Genomic DNA, 22,262 nt, shown 5'->3' with positions numbered 1-22,262 from the left:
TAAAAAAAGAAGTCAGATTTTATAGAAGTCTACGTGGAAATTACCTGACTTCTCACTTGATTTATTACCTCAGTAAACATTTTCCTAATGCTTTCAAGATCTCATTCGCTAGTGACAAGTTTTCTTCAATACAGCATGATGTTCATTTAGTAAATTATGGTCCAATTTGGGATAAAATAGACTATAAAGCAGAGTATGTTTTAGGGCGTGGCTACCTCGTAATTTACAAGACGCTACCACTGCATCGCTACCAAGGCATTGTTCACTAAAATGAGTCGGCTGTTAATTTTTTACAGGTCAGTACATTTAGTTTGAAGCATGTTTTTGCCTGGCCAAAATTAGCATCCAAATTAATATCACGGTTTATGTTAATTACGGATGCATCTTGCTAACCAAGCTAGCTAGCTAGTGCAAGAGTAGCTCTGTTTCCAGTAATTATGCTAAGCTAAGCTAACTGTAGCTTCATAACAGACAGATATGAGATATCAATATTCGCACCTAACGCTCGACAAGTAAGCGAATAAGCATTACTATAAACCATAAATAATGAATATAAAATAATATTTCTAATAATGTATGACTGTGATTGTAGTGATTGTTTTGCTTCTTATCACAAAGATAAAAAACAGTCACACACACACACACACACACATAATGATACACTTTTTATTGTTCATTTTATTTTTGTTACCAAGGGTTTCCCTGCCTCCCCACAGTTTTAATTGTTAGCCAACTTTTCACTGGATTTGACAGCCTTGCTCTCTGACACCACTTTGCCATCCACCAGAGTCTGAGTGACTGTCACCACTTTGGTCTGGACCATCCTCGAATCAACTGCATCCTCTAGACTGGAAAAATTAACAAAAGAGTTGAATTAATACAAAGTTGTTTTTTGTTTAACTAAATTGAGTCCTATTATTCAATTATTTAAAATTTCATTGTTGTAATTTTTTGTCTTGCAAACTTCTATTTATTGTTGTCTATTTTTTGTTTTGACCTCATGATTGTATGAAAGGTGTTATAATAATAAATAATAAGTTGAGTATACACTGGAAATGTCACTATTCGGGTATCAAATATGTATTTTCTCTTAAAGTTATCTGGTATCCACATGCTGAAATGTAGCAGTACATGAAAGTGATGGGAGTATTGTATGAGGCAGATGGACTGCTTTTACTTTTCATATCAACGTCGCTTCATGTTTGCATGAAGCTGATTTTAATCAAATTTGCTAAAACTTCCCTGAAATTAACTTTGCTGTAATATCCGTCAGCCTCACAATGTACAGCATTGAATGTTTGGCTTTCAGCAAATGTATGAAAAAGCAGTTTTAACAGTTCCACCCAAACCTTTCGCCCCCTCTCCTCATACTCACATAAAGTGTGCCTCGCCGTCCAGTAGCCTCCTGTACTCAGCGATCTCGACCTCCAGTTTGACCTTGATATTGAGCAGGTGCTCGTACTCTCTTGTGCTGTGTTGGATGTCGGTGCGGATCTTAGTGAGCTCCTCCTGTAGCCTCAGGATGATCGTGTTGTACTTCTCCACCTCCATGTTGTAACGCATTTCGATGTCACGCAGGGTGGCTTCCAGGGAAGCTTTCTGTGAAGCGGTGAAAAGCTTGATTCCGCATTTCAATGATGCAGTAGAGAACACATTTCTTGGCTTTCTTGCCGAGAGTTTGATGAAAAGATTGATACCAGTCATGTCTGTATGATAATTATGTAAACAAGCACACATGTTCTTACCAGACTAAGTGCAGACTGCATTTCAATGTCCAGTCCCTGATACCTCCTCCTAAGCTCAGACATCATAGTCGTGGTTTCCTTCAGAGCTGTTGAGCTCTCAGTCACTTGGACCTGCACCTCTGTGATCTGGTTACACAAAACAAATGCATATAGTAGACAGAAAATGTGCTTAACAAACACAGCTAGTCTACAACGAATATTGACATTGACGAATTACCTGAGATTCGTGCCATACTTTGAGCTCCTCCTGGTTCTTCAGTGCTATCTTCTCATACTTAGCCCTCATCTCCTCCATGACCCTGGCCAGGTCCTGTCCTTTAGGAGCGTCAACATCCACATGGACGCCAACCTGGGTGATCTGGGCACGCAACTCAGCAACATCCTGTTGAGGGGGAGATAGTTGGGGAGTGATTTCCTGAGGTTAGTGGGGGTTATCGTGTGCAAAAAGGTTAAGAGAAAAACTTCTTGCCATAATGGTGAGTATTGACACTCCTGCTTACAGTAGTATTGGGATTATACAGTTTGTTTTTCTCTTTGTTTAGTTGGATTAGGCCAAAGGCAGTTGTCATCATACTAATAATTTCTGACAAGTGTCCCTTACCATCTCATGGTTCTTCCTTAGGCTGATCAACTCTTCCTTCAGAGACTCTATGTCGGTTTCCAGGTGCAGGCGAATTACGTTGGTGTCATCCAGAAGCTTCTTCAGTCTGGCCACGTCAGCCTCCACCGCCTGACGCATGGACATTTCATATTCCATCCTAACCAAACATACTTTACATCAGATATGTTGACACTTGATGGAGAGCCAGTTTAATTTTCTTTACAGAGATGATCACTCACTTGACTCTGAAGTCGTCTGAAGCCAGACTTGCATTGTCAAGAGAGATAGCAAGATGTGCGTTGCCCTTGATCATGCCAAGAATCTGCAATAAATTAACATTTTCAGTGTCGAATAGTAACAAACGGCATATTCTCAGGGGCACTTGGTGTTTTCTATTCTCCCACAGCCAATTTGATGGACTGCAGACTGTAATTTTCACTTTGATATATCGTGCAGATGCCTTTGTTAACACGCTGTAAGTCATAAAAGAACAAAGCAGGTTATCTCTCATGGAGGTGAAGATAAGAGTGAGAATGTGAGTCAGTTAGAGAGTCCATAATAGCTCTGAAGAGCAGAAGGTACGATAATAAAAATGAGTGATTCAGCCTGGAATGACTTTTGCCCCAACATTATGTAATGTTTTCAAGATTAGGAAAGTGGACAGAGGCTTAAGATCTTGGTCAATAAAACCTTTTGCATGAAGAGTTCTATAAAAAACTACAATTCAACAGACATTTTTGAACATTAGTTTTTCATAGCTACAGATTTACTGATAGACTCACCTTGGCCCTCAGCTCAAAGATGATGGCATTGTACTTGCTGAAGTCCTTCCCCTCAGAGGGGCCTCTCTTCTCGAGGGTCTCTCTGATCTTGATTTCCAGAACACTGTTGGCCTTCTCCAGATTCCTCACCGTCTCCAGGTAGTTAGCCAGGCGGTCGTTCAGGTGTTGCATGGTTACCTTCTCGTTCGTGATGGACAGGGTTCCAGAATTCGACCCAGAGGACACGGATTGGTAGTCATACCCACCCCCGAAGCTGCTGCCAACCCGTGTGCCATAGGCCGTGGAGATCTTGATCCCATGGCCCCCTGCCCCTCCGCTGACACTGTGGGCATAGGCCCTGTCCATCTGTACAGGTCTGTGGATGTGTGTCGAATAGCCACCAAGAATTTGAGAACTCTGGCGTTTAATCAAAGGTTCCATTGCTAAAAGAAGTGTTGATCAATTAGAGGAAGAAGCAGTGTGTCATGGCACAGAGGGGCTTGGCAGCTGAAAGTGGAGGACGGAGGCGAGTCCTCAGGTCTTATATATCAGTCAAAAGGCAATATTTCTTCATGCCACTCCTTTCCTATCTATATTACAGTTTTACCCTTTAGCCTTTTTGCTTAGACTTTGACTAACAAACATCCACTGTGAACTAATTAATCCAAGGCAAAAAGACATGCTGACATAAGGATAGTCAGTAGTAAACGAGCTGTATCTATGGTAACTATGATATCAACAACATTTTACAACATAAGCCATGTTCAATATTTATCTTTAGAGATTAAAACTAACAATTAAAGGGCCTACGAAATGATAAACATGAATTTCTACTGATTATATATATGTATGTATATATATATATATGTATATATGTATATATATATATATATATATATGTATATATATATATATATATGTATATATATATATATATATATATATATATATATATATATATATATATATATATATATATGTATACACATTCATTACAATTTCACAGCCACAATCATTTTATCCTTCATTTCTACGATTGTACTAAGCAGTAGAATTACCCTATTCAGGTTACAAAATAATTTATCAGGAATGTACACTTGCACATTATGTGGTCGGTCTACACACGTTGCCAATGTTATGATGTGTGATCTCATTGAAATGAATGAGGGGGCTTTGTTCTTAAACAGGCGTGTTAAAATTGGTCTGAAGTAAACAGTAAGGTACCCTATGAAGTTTTTCGCTCTGTACAGGGATTGTAAAGGTAGCAGTACATCTTCAAAAGTGGAGAGGAAGAAGACTGCCATCTAAAGTTGCCAATGGATTAAGAATGAAGGATCTAATGGTCACCATACATGAACTGTGAGGCCTTAGTTAATCATAGGGTTAAGTGTTATCCAGCCAACAGCCAGAACAGTGTGTCATACATTTTATTCTTCTCAAGAATTCATGCTTTTGGGAGTGAAAGAGGTTATTATTTCTCTAGTCACTATGGGATGTCGTAATATTCTTCACTTATTCCTCCTCTGTCATGTTAATGACATGATAATATAATCTGATATATGACGTATTATTTTTAGTTTCATACAAAACACCATTTTCACACCAAAATAAATTTCTCAAATGGACTTTATTGAAATATCTGAAAATGACAGCGCAACAACAGCCTTAACTGGACAGAAAGAAAACCAAAGATGACGACATACAAAAAATGTTTTGCATTTATTTGGACATTTTCATAACTTTGAAATATTCAATGTCTTCAATTAGTTTTGTCTCCAATTTTGAACTTCTGCAGGTCCACACACAAACACATAAATAAATCATGATGAAATAAATAAAAGATGATTTAGTTTCCCTCTGATCCAGTTTTTATTTCATCGGCCCGTGGAACAGCTGTATACCCAGAAAGTCAAACTAATTTCAGCGTCTAACGCAACTCTAATGGTTAGTGCTGTAAGACGAAAGGAGATACATTTTGGCCAATAATATGTTAGTGTTGTGAAGCAGTGGTGGTGATTGTTGGGAGTGTCAGGTGGTTGCTTCTGGTATTCAAAGGTTCTTGGTTTCTGTGCTGGAGGAAACCACCTTCCCGTCCACCAGGGTCTGTGTGACAGTCATCACTTTGGTCTTCACTGTTTTCTGGTCTTCCAGTGCATCCTGGAGACTGAACGGAAATATCAAGAACAGATTAATGTTAAAATAGTTTCTATTGACAGATTTGGGGAGCTTTACCTCTGCAGGTTACTTACAAATTAAAATGTGACATAGGATTTTCTGTCATTATAGAATCATTTATCTACGCACGTGAAGTCTTCCCCATCCAGCAGGCGTCTGTATGTAGCGATCTCTGCCTCCAGCTTCATCTTCATGTTGAGCAGGGCCTCGTACTCCTGTGTCTGCTGCTGGATGTTGTTACGCAGCTGTGTGAGCTCGGCCTCCAGACCCAGTAGGATGGTGTTGAGAGACTCCATCTCTATGTTGTAACGCATCTCTGTGTCCCTCAATGTGCCCTCCAGAGACCCTTTCTGTGAGCACGAAGGAAGAAAAAAAGAACGGGTTAATTTCTTTTACAGTGAACCCAACTTGCTGATGACAGCTCCATAGCGAGGGGTCACTAGAGTGTAAAGCTTGTATCAACAAAGTCAGTGCGAGAGACTTGAAGTGAGAGTGCTGAGTTAGCCATTGCAGCGTGTGTTGGGGTAAATGAAGTGTGTGCTGACTGTGCTTCTCACCAGGCTCCTCTGTGACTCCAGGTCGATCTCCATGGTTTGAACCTGTCTGCGCAGGTCATTCACCTCTGTCTGGGCACCCTTCAGGGCCTCTGTGTTCTGGACGACCTCGCTCTGCACTTCAGTTATCTGAAACAAGGATTGACATTAAAAGATAAAAGAAAAGAAAACAATTTGTTTATTAGAAGGGAGTTTGCAGATGATTATCTCAGCCAGGGAGGTTATGTTTTTAGCTCAGTTTTTCTTTCTGTCCACAGAATTATGTAAAAAACTGGCCCGATTTTCATTAAGCTTGGTGCAAGGGTGTAACATGAGCCAAGGAAGAACCCATAACATTTTAGATCGGATCCATATTCAATTTTGTTGTTATAACATTGTGAGATAGCGCATTTGTGTTGCATTTATGTGGTGTCAGAATAATCGTAAAGATGTATCATGGGACATGGGACCATCCCATATCCCGAGTTGGAAATCTGGGAAATAAATCTTTGGCAGAGGAACACGTGAATACACCATTGGCCTTGGCGGGGGAATTCCCTGTGAAAACAATTCTAGTTCCTTGTTAATTGCTTACCTGAGATTCATGCCATGCTTTGAGTTCTTCCTGGTTCTTCTTTGCCATGTTCTCGTACTTTGCCCTTATTTCTGTCATGATCTGAGACAGGTCATTTCCTTTGGGAGCGTCAACATCCACGTGGACACCTGACTGAGCAATCTGGTTACGGAGCTCCATAACTTCCTAAAGAGATACAAATGAATGGAGGAGTTAATAGACACAATATCAAATGTAGTGCACTTCAAAGTTCAAGTGGGTAGAGCACAGCATAGATCCTGTGGATTCTACGACTAAAGACATCTTTTATTTAGCCGTGACCCAGCTCTGACTCCAAGCCCTTTCCAGCCATAATCTCGTTATGGTCAGGTAAATATACAGGGGTGCATCTTAACCTCTATCTGGGGCCATAAAGACTTAATTCCTTCAGTAAACAAATGGTTGCATTGTGGCTTATGCACTTAAATGATAGTCATTTGAATTCTTTGGTGTTTTCTTTGTTGCCAAATATGGATGGGAACCATTTTTAACGATGAGGCTCCCCACAGAATTCCCACACAGATATTTTAGATTTCTTTACAAACCTCCCGCTTCCCACTTAAGTTTTCTCAAGCTTGTATTCAAGGACGCCCTGCAGCCTGTCAGGATGTGTCGGCTGCAGTCGTGGCGTTGTGTGTAACGTGCATACAGTACGTCACACATGGTGATGATGTTGAAGGGGATTATGGAGAGATACGCAAATATTTATTCAGCTCTAAAGGCTGTTTGCTTAAATAATGTCCAGAGGTCTTTTAAAAGTGGCTTTTGTTTGGGATTCATTAGACTTTGTTGAAAGCTGAATAAAAAATGTCAACACTGAAGCAGCATTAATACAACCTTTGACTAATTACATACAAAAGAGCTTAAGTTAATGTTACATTTCCAAATCAGTTGCTAATTTTAGCAGATTTCTAAATTTTTTGTTTTTTGTCCCTGCTGTTTCCACAGGTTTCAAATGGGCAGCTGGAAAAATGTGATATTAGCGTGCACCAATTGAAGTTTAGTGTGAGGACAGTTGTGGAGTTGTTGGTAATGTTGCCACTACTATCAGTCAAACCACACAGACCTGACAAAGCATATTAGCTAGGTTTATGATTTACACCCAGGAGACCTCTGTTCGTGTCCCGTGTGAAACCAAAAGTCAACGTTGACTTATTTTAACTTATGTTGTAACTTCACTAACATAACAACCATATTTATTTTCAGTCAATCCATGATCTTTTACTTATCGTAACCAAGACGTTTTGTTGACTAAACACAACCAAGTAGTGCTGTTGAGTTTTTGTTTTGTTTTAACTTACAACATTAACCACGTGTTTAAAACTGTGACCGTAACTAAGGAGAAATTCCCCTCGAAACTTAATTGAGAATGCAGTTTAGTTGTAGGAGACGTGGTATGAATGTTTAATATTGTGCAGAAACCTTTTAAAGTTGAGTTTTGAATACCACCATACTCACATTTTCATGGTTCTTCTTGAGGTGGATGAGCTCCTCCTTCAGGGATTCAATCTCACTTTCCAGGTTCATGCGGCTCATGTTGGTGTCATCGATGAGCTTCCTCAGGCCGATGATGTCAGCCTCCACAGACTGGCGAATGGCCAGCTCAGACTCGTATCTGCAAAGCACAGGGCCGAGCAGTGAGGATGACTTCAAAGCATTCACTTTGTAAATCTCCTCATCACGACTCACTAACTGAATAACTTAATGACTAAAGTTCATGGACCTACACCTACACCAACTATGTTTATATAAGATATCTTTCCTTTACGTTTACGTGGTCAGCATACAGTATTTTACGCTCTATTTGCCAGCTGTGTTTGCTATGACATTTACCTTATGACACAACTGAAACATCTCCACCGGCTATGATGCAAAGGTGATGATTTATGACTACAAGACAGATCATGTATTCATCCTACAACCCATTCAGCAGTTAAAAGGGTGTGCCCGCAGCTGTCTGGCTTAGTGTTTCCTGTCTCAGTGGGACAGGGGACTTACTTCACTCTGAAGTCATCAGCTGCCAGGCGAGCGTTGTCGATGTTGAGAACCAGGCGGGCATTGTCCGTGATGGCATCAAACACCTGGAACAGATGGACAAAAGAAAGAGGTGATTTAGATTGCAAACACAGACAAAATTGTCAAACTACTAACTTTAATAAGAGTCCACTAGCTCCTTTAAAATATTGTGAGAATTCTACACAGGAAACAAGTGATATTTAAACTGTCCTTTGTTCGAAGAAAATTTCAAAATTCAGACTTTGTTAAATGCCTTTCCTTTTTTTTATAAAAGTGAACTGACACACATGCATATAATAGGTGTTTATACCCCAGGTTTAGTGTTACAGAGAAAGTGTCAATGTCGATGTGTAAATGGGGACAGTGCCAGCGTGCCACTTCAAAAGAACCAGGTGGTTGCAGTATTTGCTTTAGAAGTCACGGTACGGTAGATAAGGGCTGGGATGGGTGGCAGGGTGACAAAGTCCACGGGCCAATCAGTGGATGCCAGGTAGCAACTGTCCTGTCGCTGCAGGAACAGGATCTATCCTGTCAGCAGGGTCGAAGCAGGTGATTTGCATGAGGAAGTTGGTGATGGTGGTTGTGGTGGTGGTGGTTGTGTGTGTGCGTGCGTGCATGTGTTTATTTTCATGGGTAGTTGACTGTGTGTGTTTTACCAGGTCGGGCTGTTTTAGTGTTGACGTGAGAGTCTGTGTTTTCTCAGATGGGGGCTGAGCCATTATTAATTTGAATGAATTTTGCATCACGCCTAAAGAAAAATGAGGCTTTTTGGACCCTGGGCTGTTTGAATAAACTGAGGCCCTCGGCTGTTAATAAAATAAACAAAGAATGAAAAGAGAAAAAGACGTTAAAATTGTTCTTCTTTCCCCTTTGCCTCCCATTTTGCACATTTCGTTTGTGTCATCATTTCAAAGGAGGGTTTGCTGACGTCTATGCTATCTGTGTGGTTCCCAAGAGGAAAAAGTTTAGAAAAGACATCCTGTATGTGGGCATGCACACTTTCCCACAATGAGGACATGTAAACATAAAAAAAAAAAAAAACTGGTATGTTCCATTTGGAAACTGCACTTGGTTTTGGCTGAAAAGGAAAATGTAGTTTTGAAATTATTTTAGACGTTTTACTGTCTTTGGCATTCAGTTGGTCAACACCTGGAATAAATAATTTACACATATTCCTGGTTGTTGAATATCTTTTACTTTGAGTTCTAAAATCTTTCAGCACTGGTACCGGATGTGTTTGTATGGGGTGTATCAGGTTAGTGTGAAAATGAATCGCCTTATCAGATTGATTACTTATAAAATGCAGAGCATAAAGAAATAATTAGCTCCACCTTGAAAGATCTTATTCACATTAAGTGAGTTTCCTCCTTCCCTCCCTTATCAGCTTCTATTTTATGTATACACACTAGTAATGACTGTACTGTGTGTTTGGTCCCATTGTCCAACCAACAACACACTGTTTGTGTTACACTAAACAAAGAGGAAAAAGGTAGTTAAAGTCATGAGGTGGGGGGCCTGCAAGTTGGCCCTTTACAGCCTGTAAAGTCCCTGGACACTGTTGTTTTTTTGTTTCGCTCTGCTTTCCTGTCTCTCTGACCCCTGATGCTCCAACATTCCTCCACCATCGTGTTTCCGGTCCGGCCCTCGACCCCCGGAGTGGCAGCAGGGAATGTGCCAAGCAGTAACTCTCATGGGGTTTCATTTAAGTCAGAGGGTTCACACTATATTGCTTTGAACACATTTGAAGTGTAAATACCTTCAATATGTACACATTTCACATATCTTGATTCACATCTTCTCAAAACATCATCATCATCTTATGGCTTTCATCTTAAATTTATACACATTACCTCCCTCCATTCAACTCCCCCCTCATATGCTTTAGCTCAACACTTAATAAATCAACACATGCACATTCCCTCTCCTCACCTTCTTCCTCAGGCCATCCAGGATAACATGGTACTTGCTGTAGTCTCTGAAGTCGGGTCCGCTCTTCTCCAGGGCCTCCTTGATCTTAATCTCCAGCTTTTGGTTGGCCTGCTCCAGGTTCCTCACTGTCTCCAGGTAGCTGGCCAGGCGGTCGTTCAGGTTCTGCATGGCGAACTTCTCATTGCCCATGATGTCTCCGCTGTTCCCGCTCACCTGCATGCCACTGGAGAAGCCCCCCGCTCCAGAGCCCACTCCCATCCCGGATCCCAAACCACTGCGGACGCTGGAGGAGATGCTGATGCGTCCCCCGCCGGCCCCGCCGTGGATAGTGGGGGCCCTGTAGACAGCACCAGAGGTACGGGTGACGGATGTAGCAGGAGCCCTGCTGCTAGTAGAGGAATGCACAGAGTATGTACTTTGCCTGGAGGTTTTCATTGTGGCTGGAGGAGTGTGAGATTCAATGAGAGAGACTGAGTACGAGAGAGCGGCAAAGGCTGAGGAGGCAGAATGTGAACTCACAGACACAAGGCAGGAGGAGAGGGAAAGCTGTTAAACTATATAAACCTTGTGGGCCCTCAGGTCCGCCCCTCAGACCACTCCCCCTCACCCTGAGTCACCTCCTTCTTTTCCATAAGCCTCAACCGCAGACTGCTCACAGTACGCCTTTGTCCTTCACAACCTTCCTAAATTGGTAAATTCTGAGGACTTCAATAGCTTTGTACAATAACACTTTTTTTTATTAGACATGAATGACACTAATTATTACTTGGACTTTAAGTCCAAGAACATCATTTATCTCTTTATTTCAACAATATACAACAACATTTTTTCTTCTATGTGTTTTAATAGAGTTGTGTGGCACTGAAGCGTACAGTATAAATAATATATAACAGCCACAACCATCATTGGCAGTTTTAGTCTTCATGGGAATTGTTTTATAATAAAAAGATAAAATAACAGCAGTCAGATTGTTACCTGGGTATAAATTATTTTGGACAAAAAAATTCACAATATTGCGATATCCATAGAACATTTTCTAAAAAATATAATAATAATGCTATCAGTCAAATTCATCTTTTATTTATTGACCATTTTGTCTCTTTTTGGCAAATGAATAATACTCAAAATAGTGTAGGGAGGAGGTCTGTAACCATAACTGTACAAAAGCACAAAAGCCCTGGATTATTTACACAGTATTATCATATGTGTATTATTCACATGATATCAATATCACGGCCAATACATCTCAACACCCTATGAAGCTATACTGTGAGAGTAGATGTTTTATGTTTTTGTTTTAGTCGAACAAAATTAAGTTGCCATCCACATTAGACTCAATAAAACATGTTATTTGTTTAGGTTACATTCCCCGCCAGTCACATTTCTGAGCGGCATCATCACCTCTCGAGAACATCTCGGGATCGGTTCACTCAGTTTACTCAAATGATTTCATCACTGTCTTTAGTCAGTGTGGGCGGGTGTCACACCTGGAGAAGTGAGACTGTAATCATTAGATAGATAGTCATTTGATGAAATAATTAATTGCGTCACGAGCATACTGTAGTCTGGAAGTCTTCCAACTTGAATGTCAATTTAAATGTGTATCTGCACTTTCAGATTTATTACGAATAAAACACTTATCGTGTTAAAAAGAAACATCCACTCTCACAAATAATTGGGGTTGACATGTTTTAGCACAGGCATCTAACGGTTTCCACTCATTGTATAATACAAAAATATGGCCAGAGATGAATGGAAACTAATGGCTTCCTGGAACTGTTGAAAAAGTACAGCATGTATTGGGGGAAATAGATCAGCAAACATTTTAAGTACATGATTTGTCTTTTAAAGCCTTGATGGTTGATAAACTTTGACAAATACACAGAGTAAAATCCGCTAAAGGTTTATAAGGTGTCAGGTAGCTCCAGATGTCATGTACGGTACAATATATTATCTATCCTACATAGCCGGATGTGTGTCTGATTGTCCCCCTCCCATAAAGGATATGGTTAAACAATAGAAGAATTCCACAGTCTCTTTCGTAGATATATAGGAGCAATGAATTTTCTAAACCAGTAAACGTATTCCAGAAGCTCCCCTTCAGGTTTATCAACACAAGCACATTCCACACACAGTACCTATGAAACTACTTTATACCTGCTTAAGTCAAGGACAGAAATACAACATGGTGGAAAAAGCTTGTCTGTCATTGGAGCTTAATGCTCTGTTATTCTAGGGTACAAACCATTAAGCAACAACGATTAAGTCTTATTTACAGATCTTATTATTTCTTCCCGCCCACGATTGTCTGTATCAACATTAACTTGTTCTCAAATAGAATTCCTGCCAAATGGTTTTCTGTTTGTCTGTAGTCATGTTCAGTCTCATCCTTGCTCCAACTTCTTTGTTTGTTTTCCAGGAAGGAACATGCAGCAGGATATTAAAGCATAAAGAGCTCCTGATGAAAAAACAACTCAACTCTTGTACAGTCATTGAGCGGGCCAACAAAAGGGATTCCTGCTAATCGTAGCAATAAAGTGCCTTTATAAGAGGTTGCCTCAAAACATGTATTATAATAATGATATAACTGCCTTTTCTTTGTTGAAGATGCCCGATCAGACAAAATGCATTTTTGGAGTTTGCAGTATGTGTTGTTATGCAAACACCAAATGAGTGCTAACGTTAGCTTAATACAAACCATGAACTATAGACTACATAATAGTTAATAGTACAGTTTAAATGAATGAACACGAGTACCACTCTATTTTACCATTCAACAATAGGAAAAAACGCAGATGACGTTCAGGGTGCTCCTGCGAAAAAACGCGAGGTGCACAGAGCGGTACAACAGGAGATGCTCAGTAACGCAAAAGCAGCAAGCAGAATGCTTTTTTCTCGTAGTAAACAGTTACAAAAATCCGCCCCAAGCTGCTTAAACGCTTTCCGTCTGATCGGGACCTAAGGCAGTTTCTATCGCATGGAGGAGATCTTGTGTTTGGTAGCGTGTGTCTGTCCGAACTTAATCTCACATACTACTGGACCCGTCATTCTAATATTTTTTGTGCTCATTTATGAATGTATGCTCAAAGACCTCTTGTGGTTACGGTTATTAACAATCTTTGAAAAAAATATGTTATTGATTGTTTTATACCGTCATTTACTGCTGGCAGTAGGGGTCGCAAGTGCTCAACAACTGCTTCGGTAGCAAAAGGCATTTCCGGCAATCAGCTAGGCTTAAAACAAGGCTTACCTAGTCTGACATACTGACATCCATAGAAAAGCTGGTCTCATTTTGATGCGGAGCATCTGCAGATTAATTCCATACCAAATATGTTATGACCCACTAAAGTTAGGCACGATACGAGATAAATAAATTCCAGTTTTTGTTATCTTTTCCGCTATCCTGAATGCAAGTGAGATTCAATTATTCTGTGTTTAGGAGGGGAGAGACAAGCCTGCCGGTGATCTGCACTCTGTGTGCACTTTTCTAGTTATATCTGTGTTTATCTAGGCAAAAAGCAATAAATACAGAAAGGGGGAGACAGAAAAGCAGAGATAAAAATCAAGGTGGAGTGGCAAAACAAAATGTATGATGTATTTTCAATAAACAGATAAACATCAGACATCCTGAGTTTTCTTTTAACAAAAGTGAGTAATCCCAAATACAGACCAAACCAGCACCAGTAACACAGGGTATTTTTATGGTCGTCAAGTTTTATGGTCTTCGTTTGTTTAGCAGTGTCAGTGATGACTGCAATGTTTTGTCTGGTCATGATGGCTGCCACGCCCGGCAGAGAAAACAAAGATTAAGGTACAGAGATGATAGCCGTATAGAGCAGATAAAGGTGTGATGAGTTAAAAGCTTGCGTGTAAAATAAATGATGGAGATTACTGAGGGTGTCAGTGCTTTCCCATGCTTTCCCAACAATAAGCCTTTGTTTTTCAGGAAGTGATTATTTTGAAGGAATAGTTTTGTTAAAAGTAAGAGAAGAAGATGACACAAGCACATAATAAGCTTCCGATGTGAAACAATACACCTATCATCTCTGAAGGTCAGTAAATAACTAATTCTTGTTTGTTGAGCCTGTATACAAACAGAAACGTAAAGACGATGTTGTTACAGTGAGGTAGCCAGGTATGGTGTCATCGTGTCTCTTCAGAGTCCTATACTTAAATCTGTTATCATCGAATACCTTTAGAAAACAGCTGTTTAAATTGGTTGCCGTACTTTTGAACTTTGGAAAAATACAGTCAGCCCTGCTTCGAGTCGTTTATGCTTATTGCAAAGTTTACCACATTCCCACTATAGCTCGCTTCACACAGATATGATATTGGTATCTTCTCCTCTCACTCTCGGAGGGAAAAAATCCAAATCCTTTACGGACTTGCCGTTGGTTCCACTAGGTCTAATAGCATCTTGAACACCTTTCATCCAGGTGTGTGAAATACAGTAACATTTTTCCTCTTTGCTAATATTTGCTCTTGACAGGACCTAACTGTTATTGCATTTCAGATGTCAGTAAAGCCTTAATTTCAAGTAAAATCAACAGGGTCAAGTGTTGGGAAAAGCCTTCATGTTATGACAAGTATGATGTATTTCATAATCTCTTAACTGGAATTTCTATTGCATAAGGGTACAAAATGGTACCATTAGATACGAATGGTTGCAACTAACTAACATCAATTCTCCACTGACAGAGATCTCTTTCTTTCTTGATCGGCTCCCTATTAGTTTAAACTCTATATTCCTGTAAAGGTTTTAAAATATGAAGGGGTTAAATGCTTTTGCGGACATCCTACTAAAATGTTTGATGGGAAACTGATTGTCACAAGTTTTGGCAGGCAGCCAAGGATTTACCTCAAAGGTTCTGGCCCAATATCAAGACTGATAGTCATCAGTGAACGGATCCCCTCCCAGCTTCACTCTAATCTCTGTTCCTACGAGGGGCAGAACACAGTTTGTTCCCGTAAATATTAACAAGCCGTGGATGGTTTCAAATTTCATTAAAGTGTAAGTTATCTTGAGAGTCAAACATTAAATGATAAACATACTATACGCTAACCAAACGGCAACTATACTCTAATCACTTTTTAAAAACTTTGGTTTGGTTTGTTGGGAAGAAATCAGCAGTCTATTTTAATTTTCTCTCCATTTTCTCTTTTACTTTCATTTCCTGTGAACATTTTCTCAGCTGTCTTCACTGCTTCATCTTCTGTAAACTGATGAACAGCAGATAAAAACAAGCACTTTCAGGCATGTGGGGGAAAAAAATAACACCTGGTTGGAGGACATGCTTTGAAAAATGAAAAGAAAAGCTATGTGTAATTAAATATCTGTTTTGTAGATACAGGGATTTCCATTATGGAAGTGCACCTTCAACACAGATAAAAACCTCAGTATGCGTGCCAGCCTGTGTGTGCAGTGCTTGACATGGGAGGGGCGAAGCTAAGCCTCCGTTTACTCTACTCCACCACCCTTATCAGCTTTGTGTAATGATATCATTGACTGCGATGGACGCTGAGTGTGGGAAGTCACAAGACACTCACACCTGCAGTGTGACAAATGTTCTGCTTGGCTATGCGCTCACTTTTGCCTAATGTGGGCGGGTGAAAGGGTCAAATATGTACATCTATATATGGTATTTATGCTGTCAGTGTGAAAGTTTTGAAAGCCACCTGAACAGTCCTCATTTATTTTTCTGTTTGGACAGTGCTCTGTTTGGTTACAAGGGTTGTGTTTGTTGTTAATGTGAGTTAATACACTCATGAGTTTGACTCATGATCATCTGATAATGAGTTGAAACTCTTCTTTACTGAGATAAAGAACTTAAAGGGAAAGTGCGGATGTTCTGAAGTGGGGTTGTATGAGGTAGCCATAGTCAGTGTATTATCTAAAGAAGGCTGTCGGAACTCCCCCAGTTTGGAGAAACAGACAGGAGTAACATCACAGAGGCTAAGCAATGTACTGCTGTGGACGGGGAGCGCAGCAAAACATATTACCTTGAAAAAAAAGTAATTTGTATTTAAAATTACCGTTTTTTTCAATGGAGTCTGGTGGCTTTGGCAAGAGCATAGATGGATATTTTCATTTCCCCGTCTCATGGCAGGGTAAAGTGGTGAAATTGTGGTGAATTTAACTTTGTCTGGCTCAAACTGATAATCGAGACTGTAGAGTTCTTGTTCAGCCGGACCATCCCTGCTCTGTTCTGACCTCAGGGGTCAGAACACCCACGGAAAGTGCTAAATCAGAGCCGCCCTGACAGAGCCAGAGGACGACTACTGAGAAGTTTCATTTATGGGCCGGGCTGAGGGAACGTCCAGGACCTGACATGACCCGAGGGTCATATTTTGACCGACCCCATGGCCATTTATCACTCATTCAGTAGGAGGACAAACCACCATAGATGATTTCAGTGGAAACTCCTCCTGACACAAGGGCCTTCAGTCACAACTTACTCACTCACTTACTCTCAGTGTAAAGATATCATCTGACAGCATTGTACCTATGTGACACCTCTGGCTGAATGTGAAAATATGCAGCACCGTCTGTACAGCTGACGATGCCATTGTGAGATACATCATAAAGAATCTCATAATGACTCACTGGGTGAGTGGCAAACACTTGGGTGCAGACAATTTACAGGTGTGTGGAACATTCCTACCAGGTGCAGTGGCCCACTGCAGACAGTGCATCACAGGTCTGATATGAGTCAATCTGGTATCGGGAAATGTTAGTGATCCCGTATGCGTGAGAAAATGACAAGCTCAGATGTAATTTCAGAGGGTGTTTTTCTTCAATACCTGTAAAACGAAAACAATGTGCACTGAGTGTGCTCATGATTAAAGCAATGACTGATGCTCCATTCCAGGAAGCCAGACATGCAATTGTTCAGTCTGCAGGGGGCGGATAAGGTCAAGTAGAGGCAGAGAAACCTTTAGTAGGTTTTAATCAAAAGGTACATGTTTAAAGAGGCTGCAATTGAAAAGAGGTAGACGTATGTTTTTGTGAAAGGAAATATGAGTAAAGTATGACGGTAAACTCCAATGAGCACATTGGTGTCTTGGGTGGGGCAGGTGGGATACTCAAGGATGGCAAGGGTGTCACAAAGGGAAGCACAACAGCTACAAAGAGACAAAACAAACATCCCCGAGATGTTCGCAATCACCACAAGGACACGCAAAATGGCCCACAGAGATGCAAAAAAAACTTTAAAGAGATACCAATGGAGCAGGGACACCTTGCTGCAGCGGTATTCAAACGAGGGGGGGTGATGTCAGAGTTCTGTGCGAGGGGGGGATGTGAATGTGCAAAAAAGAAAAAATATATATTTGCTTTATCTACAAACAATTCCACGACCCCCCTGCAGTACCCCCTGTTCAAGACCTATGCTTTAGGGCTTAGGAGAGGTGGAGAACTGCACACACAGGATATTCTGATCCTTCCTCCACTTAATGCACATTTCAGCAGAGACTGCCACAAACTCTGGTCTTTAGGTCATTTTGAGACTCCTTTGCTGTCTTAACTTTTAAGTTTAAGGATGATTTTGAGCATTCTTAGACGTAGTTTGACTGAATATTAACGATCACCTTTCCACTGGGTTACCTGCATCAGGGAAAATCTTGCGCCTTGCGATAGAGGGATAATCGGGAAGAGTGTTGTGAAAATGTATCGCTTCTGTTTTTTGGCCGACTGAAGAGGAAAAGCATATCTTGTTCTCTGCAACTGAGATCCTGTCATAGAAGCACCCTGTGACCTGACTTAACCTTTACTCACTGTCATAAAGGAGCGAGGGAAAGTATTACATGTAGATATATTTCAAGGATGTACGCATGTTTGATTTTGGTCATTAAACTGAATATCTATAAAATCCGCCTTGACTAAGTGCTTTAAGATGTCTAAACATAACTATAAAGTTTTCAAAAATTAAATGTTCCACCAAGGAAAGAAATGATTGTAAGTTGAAGTCTGTAGGGCATATGGTATATTATATTAAAGAATCAAGGGTTTGAAGGTTAGATAAGTTTAGAGCAGATACAGGTTGGAGGGGAGTGATTTAAGATGTCAAGGATGGGAGTGGGAGCTGGGAAGATATTCTACAGAAGGAGACTTATTCATGTGGAGGGGGAGGTTAATATATGTAACTGTAAGGGTGGAGGAGTAAAGTCCAAAGTAAAAGGACTTGTCAGGATGCTGCAGGAGGGAGTGCCAATGACCCATGATCATTATAAGAGTATTCTGGGACCTCTGGATGGGAGTAGCAGTTTCTTAACAGGGCAAGGCTAGGATCTGATACACATGAAATAAAACTCAAGGAGGCTCACAGTAAGCTATAAATGTGTTCTCTTGCTTTCGTTCGTACACGCACACGCACACGCACACACACACGCACACACACACACACACACACACACACACACACACACACACACACACACACACACATACACACACACACACACACACACAGTGTCTAAATCACTTTCCTTTTCACTCCCTCAGTTTCTTTCTTTCACACACTCGGAACATTCTTAGCCGCTGTGTCTCCTCCTCTTCCCCAACGCCACCCACATTCCCGCTCGGTAATTGCTCCCAGTAACCCGGCCTCTGACGCAGAGAGGGAAAGAAAGTTCCAAACTGGGTTCCTACCATGTTACCATAGCGACGAGAAACACATTTGCAGAGTTCATTTTTGGTAAATTGCTATGCTCAGGTGGTTATTTCACGACCCCGCTAGGCACGCATGGTGGGCCTGTATAGACGCTTCTTGGCATATCCCTGGTGGAGTCGACACACCACATTTCACGAGCGTGTGCTAGAACACAGTGCAGCAGCCAGGAGCCAGTTTATCAGAGCTGTTCCCTGCTCCGCTTTGAGACTGAGCTGCTGTGCTGGATGTTTTCAGACACAATGGGTTCATTTGAGTGGACAGGCAAAGTGTGAAAAAAGTTCTCCAGTCCCAGTCAAGGATAAAAAGAATGAAAAGAAGGGGGAGTGAAAGAATGGCCACGGTCTGGTCTCAAAGAATGCTAAAACTGGCCAAGTTTGACTTTTAGAAGAATCAGCCATTGATTGAGATGTGAGTGAGAATCAAGTGTTCCTGTTCACAAGCCAAGTACATGCTTTTATCCATGCTGTGCAACATGGTTTATCATACACATGAGTGAGTAAATGTAACTTTTGTGAAAAAACACATTATTCCTCTCACGAATGAGAAGAGGAATATATAAGCAATGAAACACACTTTAACCCCGCCTGCTAGCCGCTCAGTTTCGAGCTTATTCACATGAACGGCAGCACAAAAATAACAGGATTATTATGTTAGTGAATTCTACAATTTTTAAGCCCTAATGGTCAAACTATTATGCTTTGCGTACCCCTCTAGTGTCAGTTTTGGACGTGCAGCGTTGCCTCTTGTGGCCATAGTAATTATGACGGCAGTAAAAGAGGGAGTAAGGTGACGGAGTATAAAGAGCGAAAAAGTTCATGTGAGGAGGAGGTTAGGCTGGATGGATGAGTCAAAAAATCTAAGAACTGTCATCCAGGAAGCCAAAACAAAATATTGACGTATTTCAAGTAACATAATGTACTTAAGTCACGTAAATAACGTAGTTAACTTAATTACTTAACTAAAGTTACATTTAATTTTAAATCAAACCATGACCTTTTCCTAACCCTAACCAAGTAGTTAAGGTTAATGTACTTAATTTATGTCAAGTACGTAACATAACGTTAACCATGTGTTTCCCTGCACGTTGAAGAATGGTCCTTAAGGGGCCCGTTATAAAGACGCCACGGGGTCCGGACGAAGCCACTGTCTGTGACGAGTTGGGAGTAAAAACGTGTCGTCTGTATAGAGTCAAACAGCTCATTTATGAGAAATAGATTGATTCTATCCGATTATATACTTTGAATAAGAAATCCTGGGAAAGTTTATCCTTATTTTCCCCTTGTTTTTCATTGGTTCTCAAAGCCTGCAGTTATATATGTCTGTTAACAGCTTTTTTGCAGGCTGTGTCTATTTCAGGTACAGTGTGTGACTCATTTCCCCCATGTAATTAGCTCCTGGCTAACCAGTCTCCGCCTTGTTGATTGTACAGTCGATGGAACTTACAGTAAGGGAGGCCACTTCAGGGAAATCCCTCTAAAAAGGGGTATCCCCAAAGCAAGGAAACCCTCTACATCCCCTCCTCCTCCTCCTCCTCTTCAGACGACCATATGGAACCATACCATCCTCCCACAGCTTTCCACTCCCTTCTCTCAGTCTTTCCATCCATTTTGTTTTCCATGCCACGCCACTGTTAGGTTATAATTCATTCCAAATGGCGGGAAAAGTATCACTGTCTTCTCCTTCACTATTCCTCTTGCTGTGGTCTTTGTCACTTCTATAATTTGCAGGCAAACACATGGAAGTGCACGTCAGATGCTCCCTCACAATGCAACACATGTACACGCATAGATAGGCTGTGATAGGAAAAGAGGGGGCAGCGGAAAGAAACAAAGATGATGTTACAGAGAGGAAGAGCCAATTGGGGGAGTTGATAAATATTGCATATGTTCACTAGCTGCAGCGTGTGAGTATGAAAATGCTAAATAACAATTTGCAGCGACCTCAGTGGCCCTTGGGTGGTGCTGATGTCTGGTCCAAGAGGAATTTGTCTGTCTGGTAGCCATATGTTGGCATGTCGGGAAGTCAGCCAGTAGGCCATTCACTGACCTTCTGAGTTGCCCCGCCCCGCCCTGCTCGCACGAGAGTGATGGAAACACTTTGTGGCTCAATAAAATGTGATTGCACTATTCTATCCTGAATATTTAATGTAAAATGATAGTTCCTTTAATCATAGAGTTGGACTGAAATTTGAATTTCCCTAACTTTCTTTATATAAACACATATCACATATACTGCAGTTATTTGTGTACATTTTTACAAGAGGGTGATGCAGTTTCTTGTGCATTGGTCTTCAATAGGGGGTCCGTGACCCTTAAGGGCCCTTACAGGTAATATTTCAAAAGTTTTTTTATTTTTAAATTTTAAATTTTTAAATTTTTAAGTTACAGTAACATAAATCCAAAAATATTACAATATAAGATAAATCAGCCTGCATTAAACCTTATCCGAATCCAGCTTTTTCCAAGTAAGACATGTCGGATATGCCGATATTATTGGGGTTTTAGGAGCATTCTTTGGACATGCATACAGCTCATTTGGAATATGCGTCTCATTTGGGTGTTTTACCGCTGTTTGAGTCTTGCCTGCATTGTACATAAACCATCTAGCCTGTTCTAATCTGTTCTCATGCATAGCTGTAAAAAGGAAAAGCTTGAAGAACTTCCAGAACGGTGACAATGAGGGTTCACCACAGGAGCAACATGGCTGCAGTTGGAAAAGGAGGGAAATTAATAATAATAATAATAATAATAATAATAATAATAATAATAATAATAATAATAATAATAATAATAAATTGAATTTATATAGTGCTTTTCAAGACCTCAAAGCCGCATGAGGTCAAAATGTAAGTTATTTAAAGGGCATAACACTAGGACGTACGTCACAGGGACATTTTTAAGTTAATCATGGCTGAATGTTAACAAGAATGTTAATTAAATAATCATTTTCATTTGTCATGTAAATAGTTTACTAGGAATATTGTCTTTTTCGGAATATGCAGGAAAAAACGGAATATTTTGTGCATGTAAACATAGTCATTATCAGTTTGATTAAAAAAATTAATGCCCGCCAGAAGCGCAAGAATTTAATACGTGCTATCAGAGCAGAAAAATTAAAAAAACTTTAATATCCTCTTTTTTGACAATTCAAATTTTGACAAAAAAGTACACAAATCAAAACAAACGGCAAGGAGATACTTGTCAAAAATGAATTAAAAATG

General features: G+C 40.4%; 2 protein-coding genes across 3 annotated transcripts; both read right to left on the bottom strand.

Moving 5' to 3' along the window:
* Window positions 1-652: 652 nt before the first annotated feature.
* LOC115011071 (keratin, type I cytoskeletal 18-like) lies at window positions 653-3,619 on the bottom strand. Its single transcript, XM_029436009.1, has 7 exons — window positions 3,129-3,619; window positions 2,586-2,668; window positions 2,347-2,503; window positions 1,963-2,127; window positions 1,746-1,871; window positions 1,376-1,599; window positions 653-848 (listed from the first exon to the last, which is right to left on the bottom strand). The coding sequence occupies exons 1-7, from the start codon at window positions 3,546-3,548 to the stop codon at window positions 719-721; spliced, it is 1,305 nt and encodes a 434-aa protein (XP_029291869.1). The 5' UTR covers window positions 3,549-3,619; the 3' UTR covers window positions 653-718.
* Window positions 3,620-4,715: 1,096 nt separating this feature from the next.
* On the bottom strand, window positions 4,716-10,902 carry krt18a.1 (keratin 18a, tandem duplicate 1). Of its 2 annotated transcripts, none has more exons than XM_029435622.1 (7): window positions 10,374-10,902; window positions 8,427-8,509; window positions 7,887-8,043; window positions 6,411-6,575; window positions 5,840-5,965; window positions 5,412-5,632; window positions 4,716-5,271 (listed from the first exon to the last, which is right to left on the bottom strand). In XM_029435622.1, exons 1-7 carry the CDS (start codon window positions 10,806-10,808, stop codon window positions 5,157-5,159), a joined length of 1,302 nt encoding a protein of 433 aa, XP_029291482.1. In that variant the 5' UTR covers window positions 10,809-10,902; the 3' UTR covers window positions 4,716-5,156. The 2 variants fall into 2 exon arrangements, with proteins under 2 accessions (XP_029291482.1, XP_029291483.1); XM_029435623.1 differs by having other exon boundaries at window positions 5,133-5,271; window positions 5,357-5,632.
* Between the last annotated feature and the right edge of the window lie 11,360 nt (window positions 10,903-22,262).

Source organism: Cottoperca gobio, chromosome 7 (assembly GCF_900634415.1).
Source record: "Cottoperca gobio chromosome 7, fCotGob3.1, whole genome shotgun sequence".
NCBI lineage: Eukaryota > Metazoa > Chordata > Actinopteri > Perciformes > Bovichtidae > Cottoperca > Cottoperca gobio.
This window is presented reverse-complemented; position numbering and strand designations above follow the sequence as displayed.

Excerpts from the sequence above, each read along its gene's own strand:
- LOC115011071 (XM_029436009.1), bottom strand. The coding sequence starts at position 3,548 with ATGGAACCTTTGATTAAACGCCAGAGTTCTCAAATTCTTGGTGGCTAT. Across the intron at positions 1,872-1,962 it reads AAGTATGGCACGAATCTCAG|ATCACAGAGGTGCAGGTCCA; the intron begins GTAATTCGTCAA and ends TTGTGTAACCAG. Across the intron at positions 849-1,375 it reads GACGGCGAGGCACACTTTAT|TCTAGAGGATGCAGTTGATT; the intron begins GTGAGTATGAGG and ends TAATTTTTCCAG.
- krt18a.1 (XM_029435622.1), bottom strand. The coding sequence starts at position 10,808 with ATGAAAACCTCCAGGCAAAGTACATACTCTGTGCATTCCTCTACTAGC. Across the intron at positions 5,633-5,839 it reads TGGAGTCACAGAGGAGCCTG|AAAGGGTCTCTGGAGGGCAC; the intron begins GTGAGAAGCACA and ends TCGTGCTCACAG. Across the intron at positions 5,272-5,411 it reads CTGGATGGGGAAGACTTCAC|TCTCCAGGATGCACTGGAAG; the intron begins GTGCGTAGATAA and ends ATTTCCGTTCAG.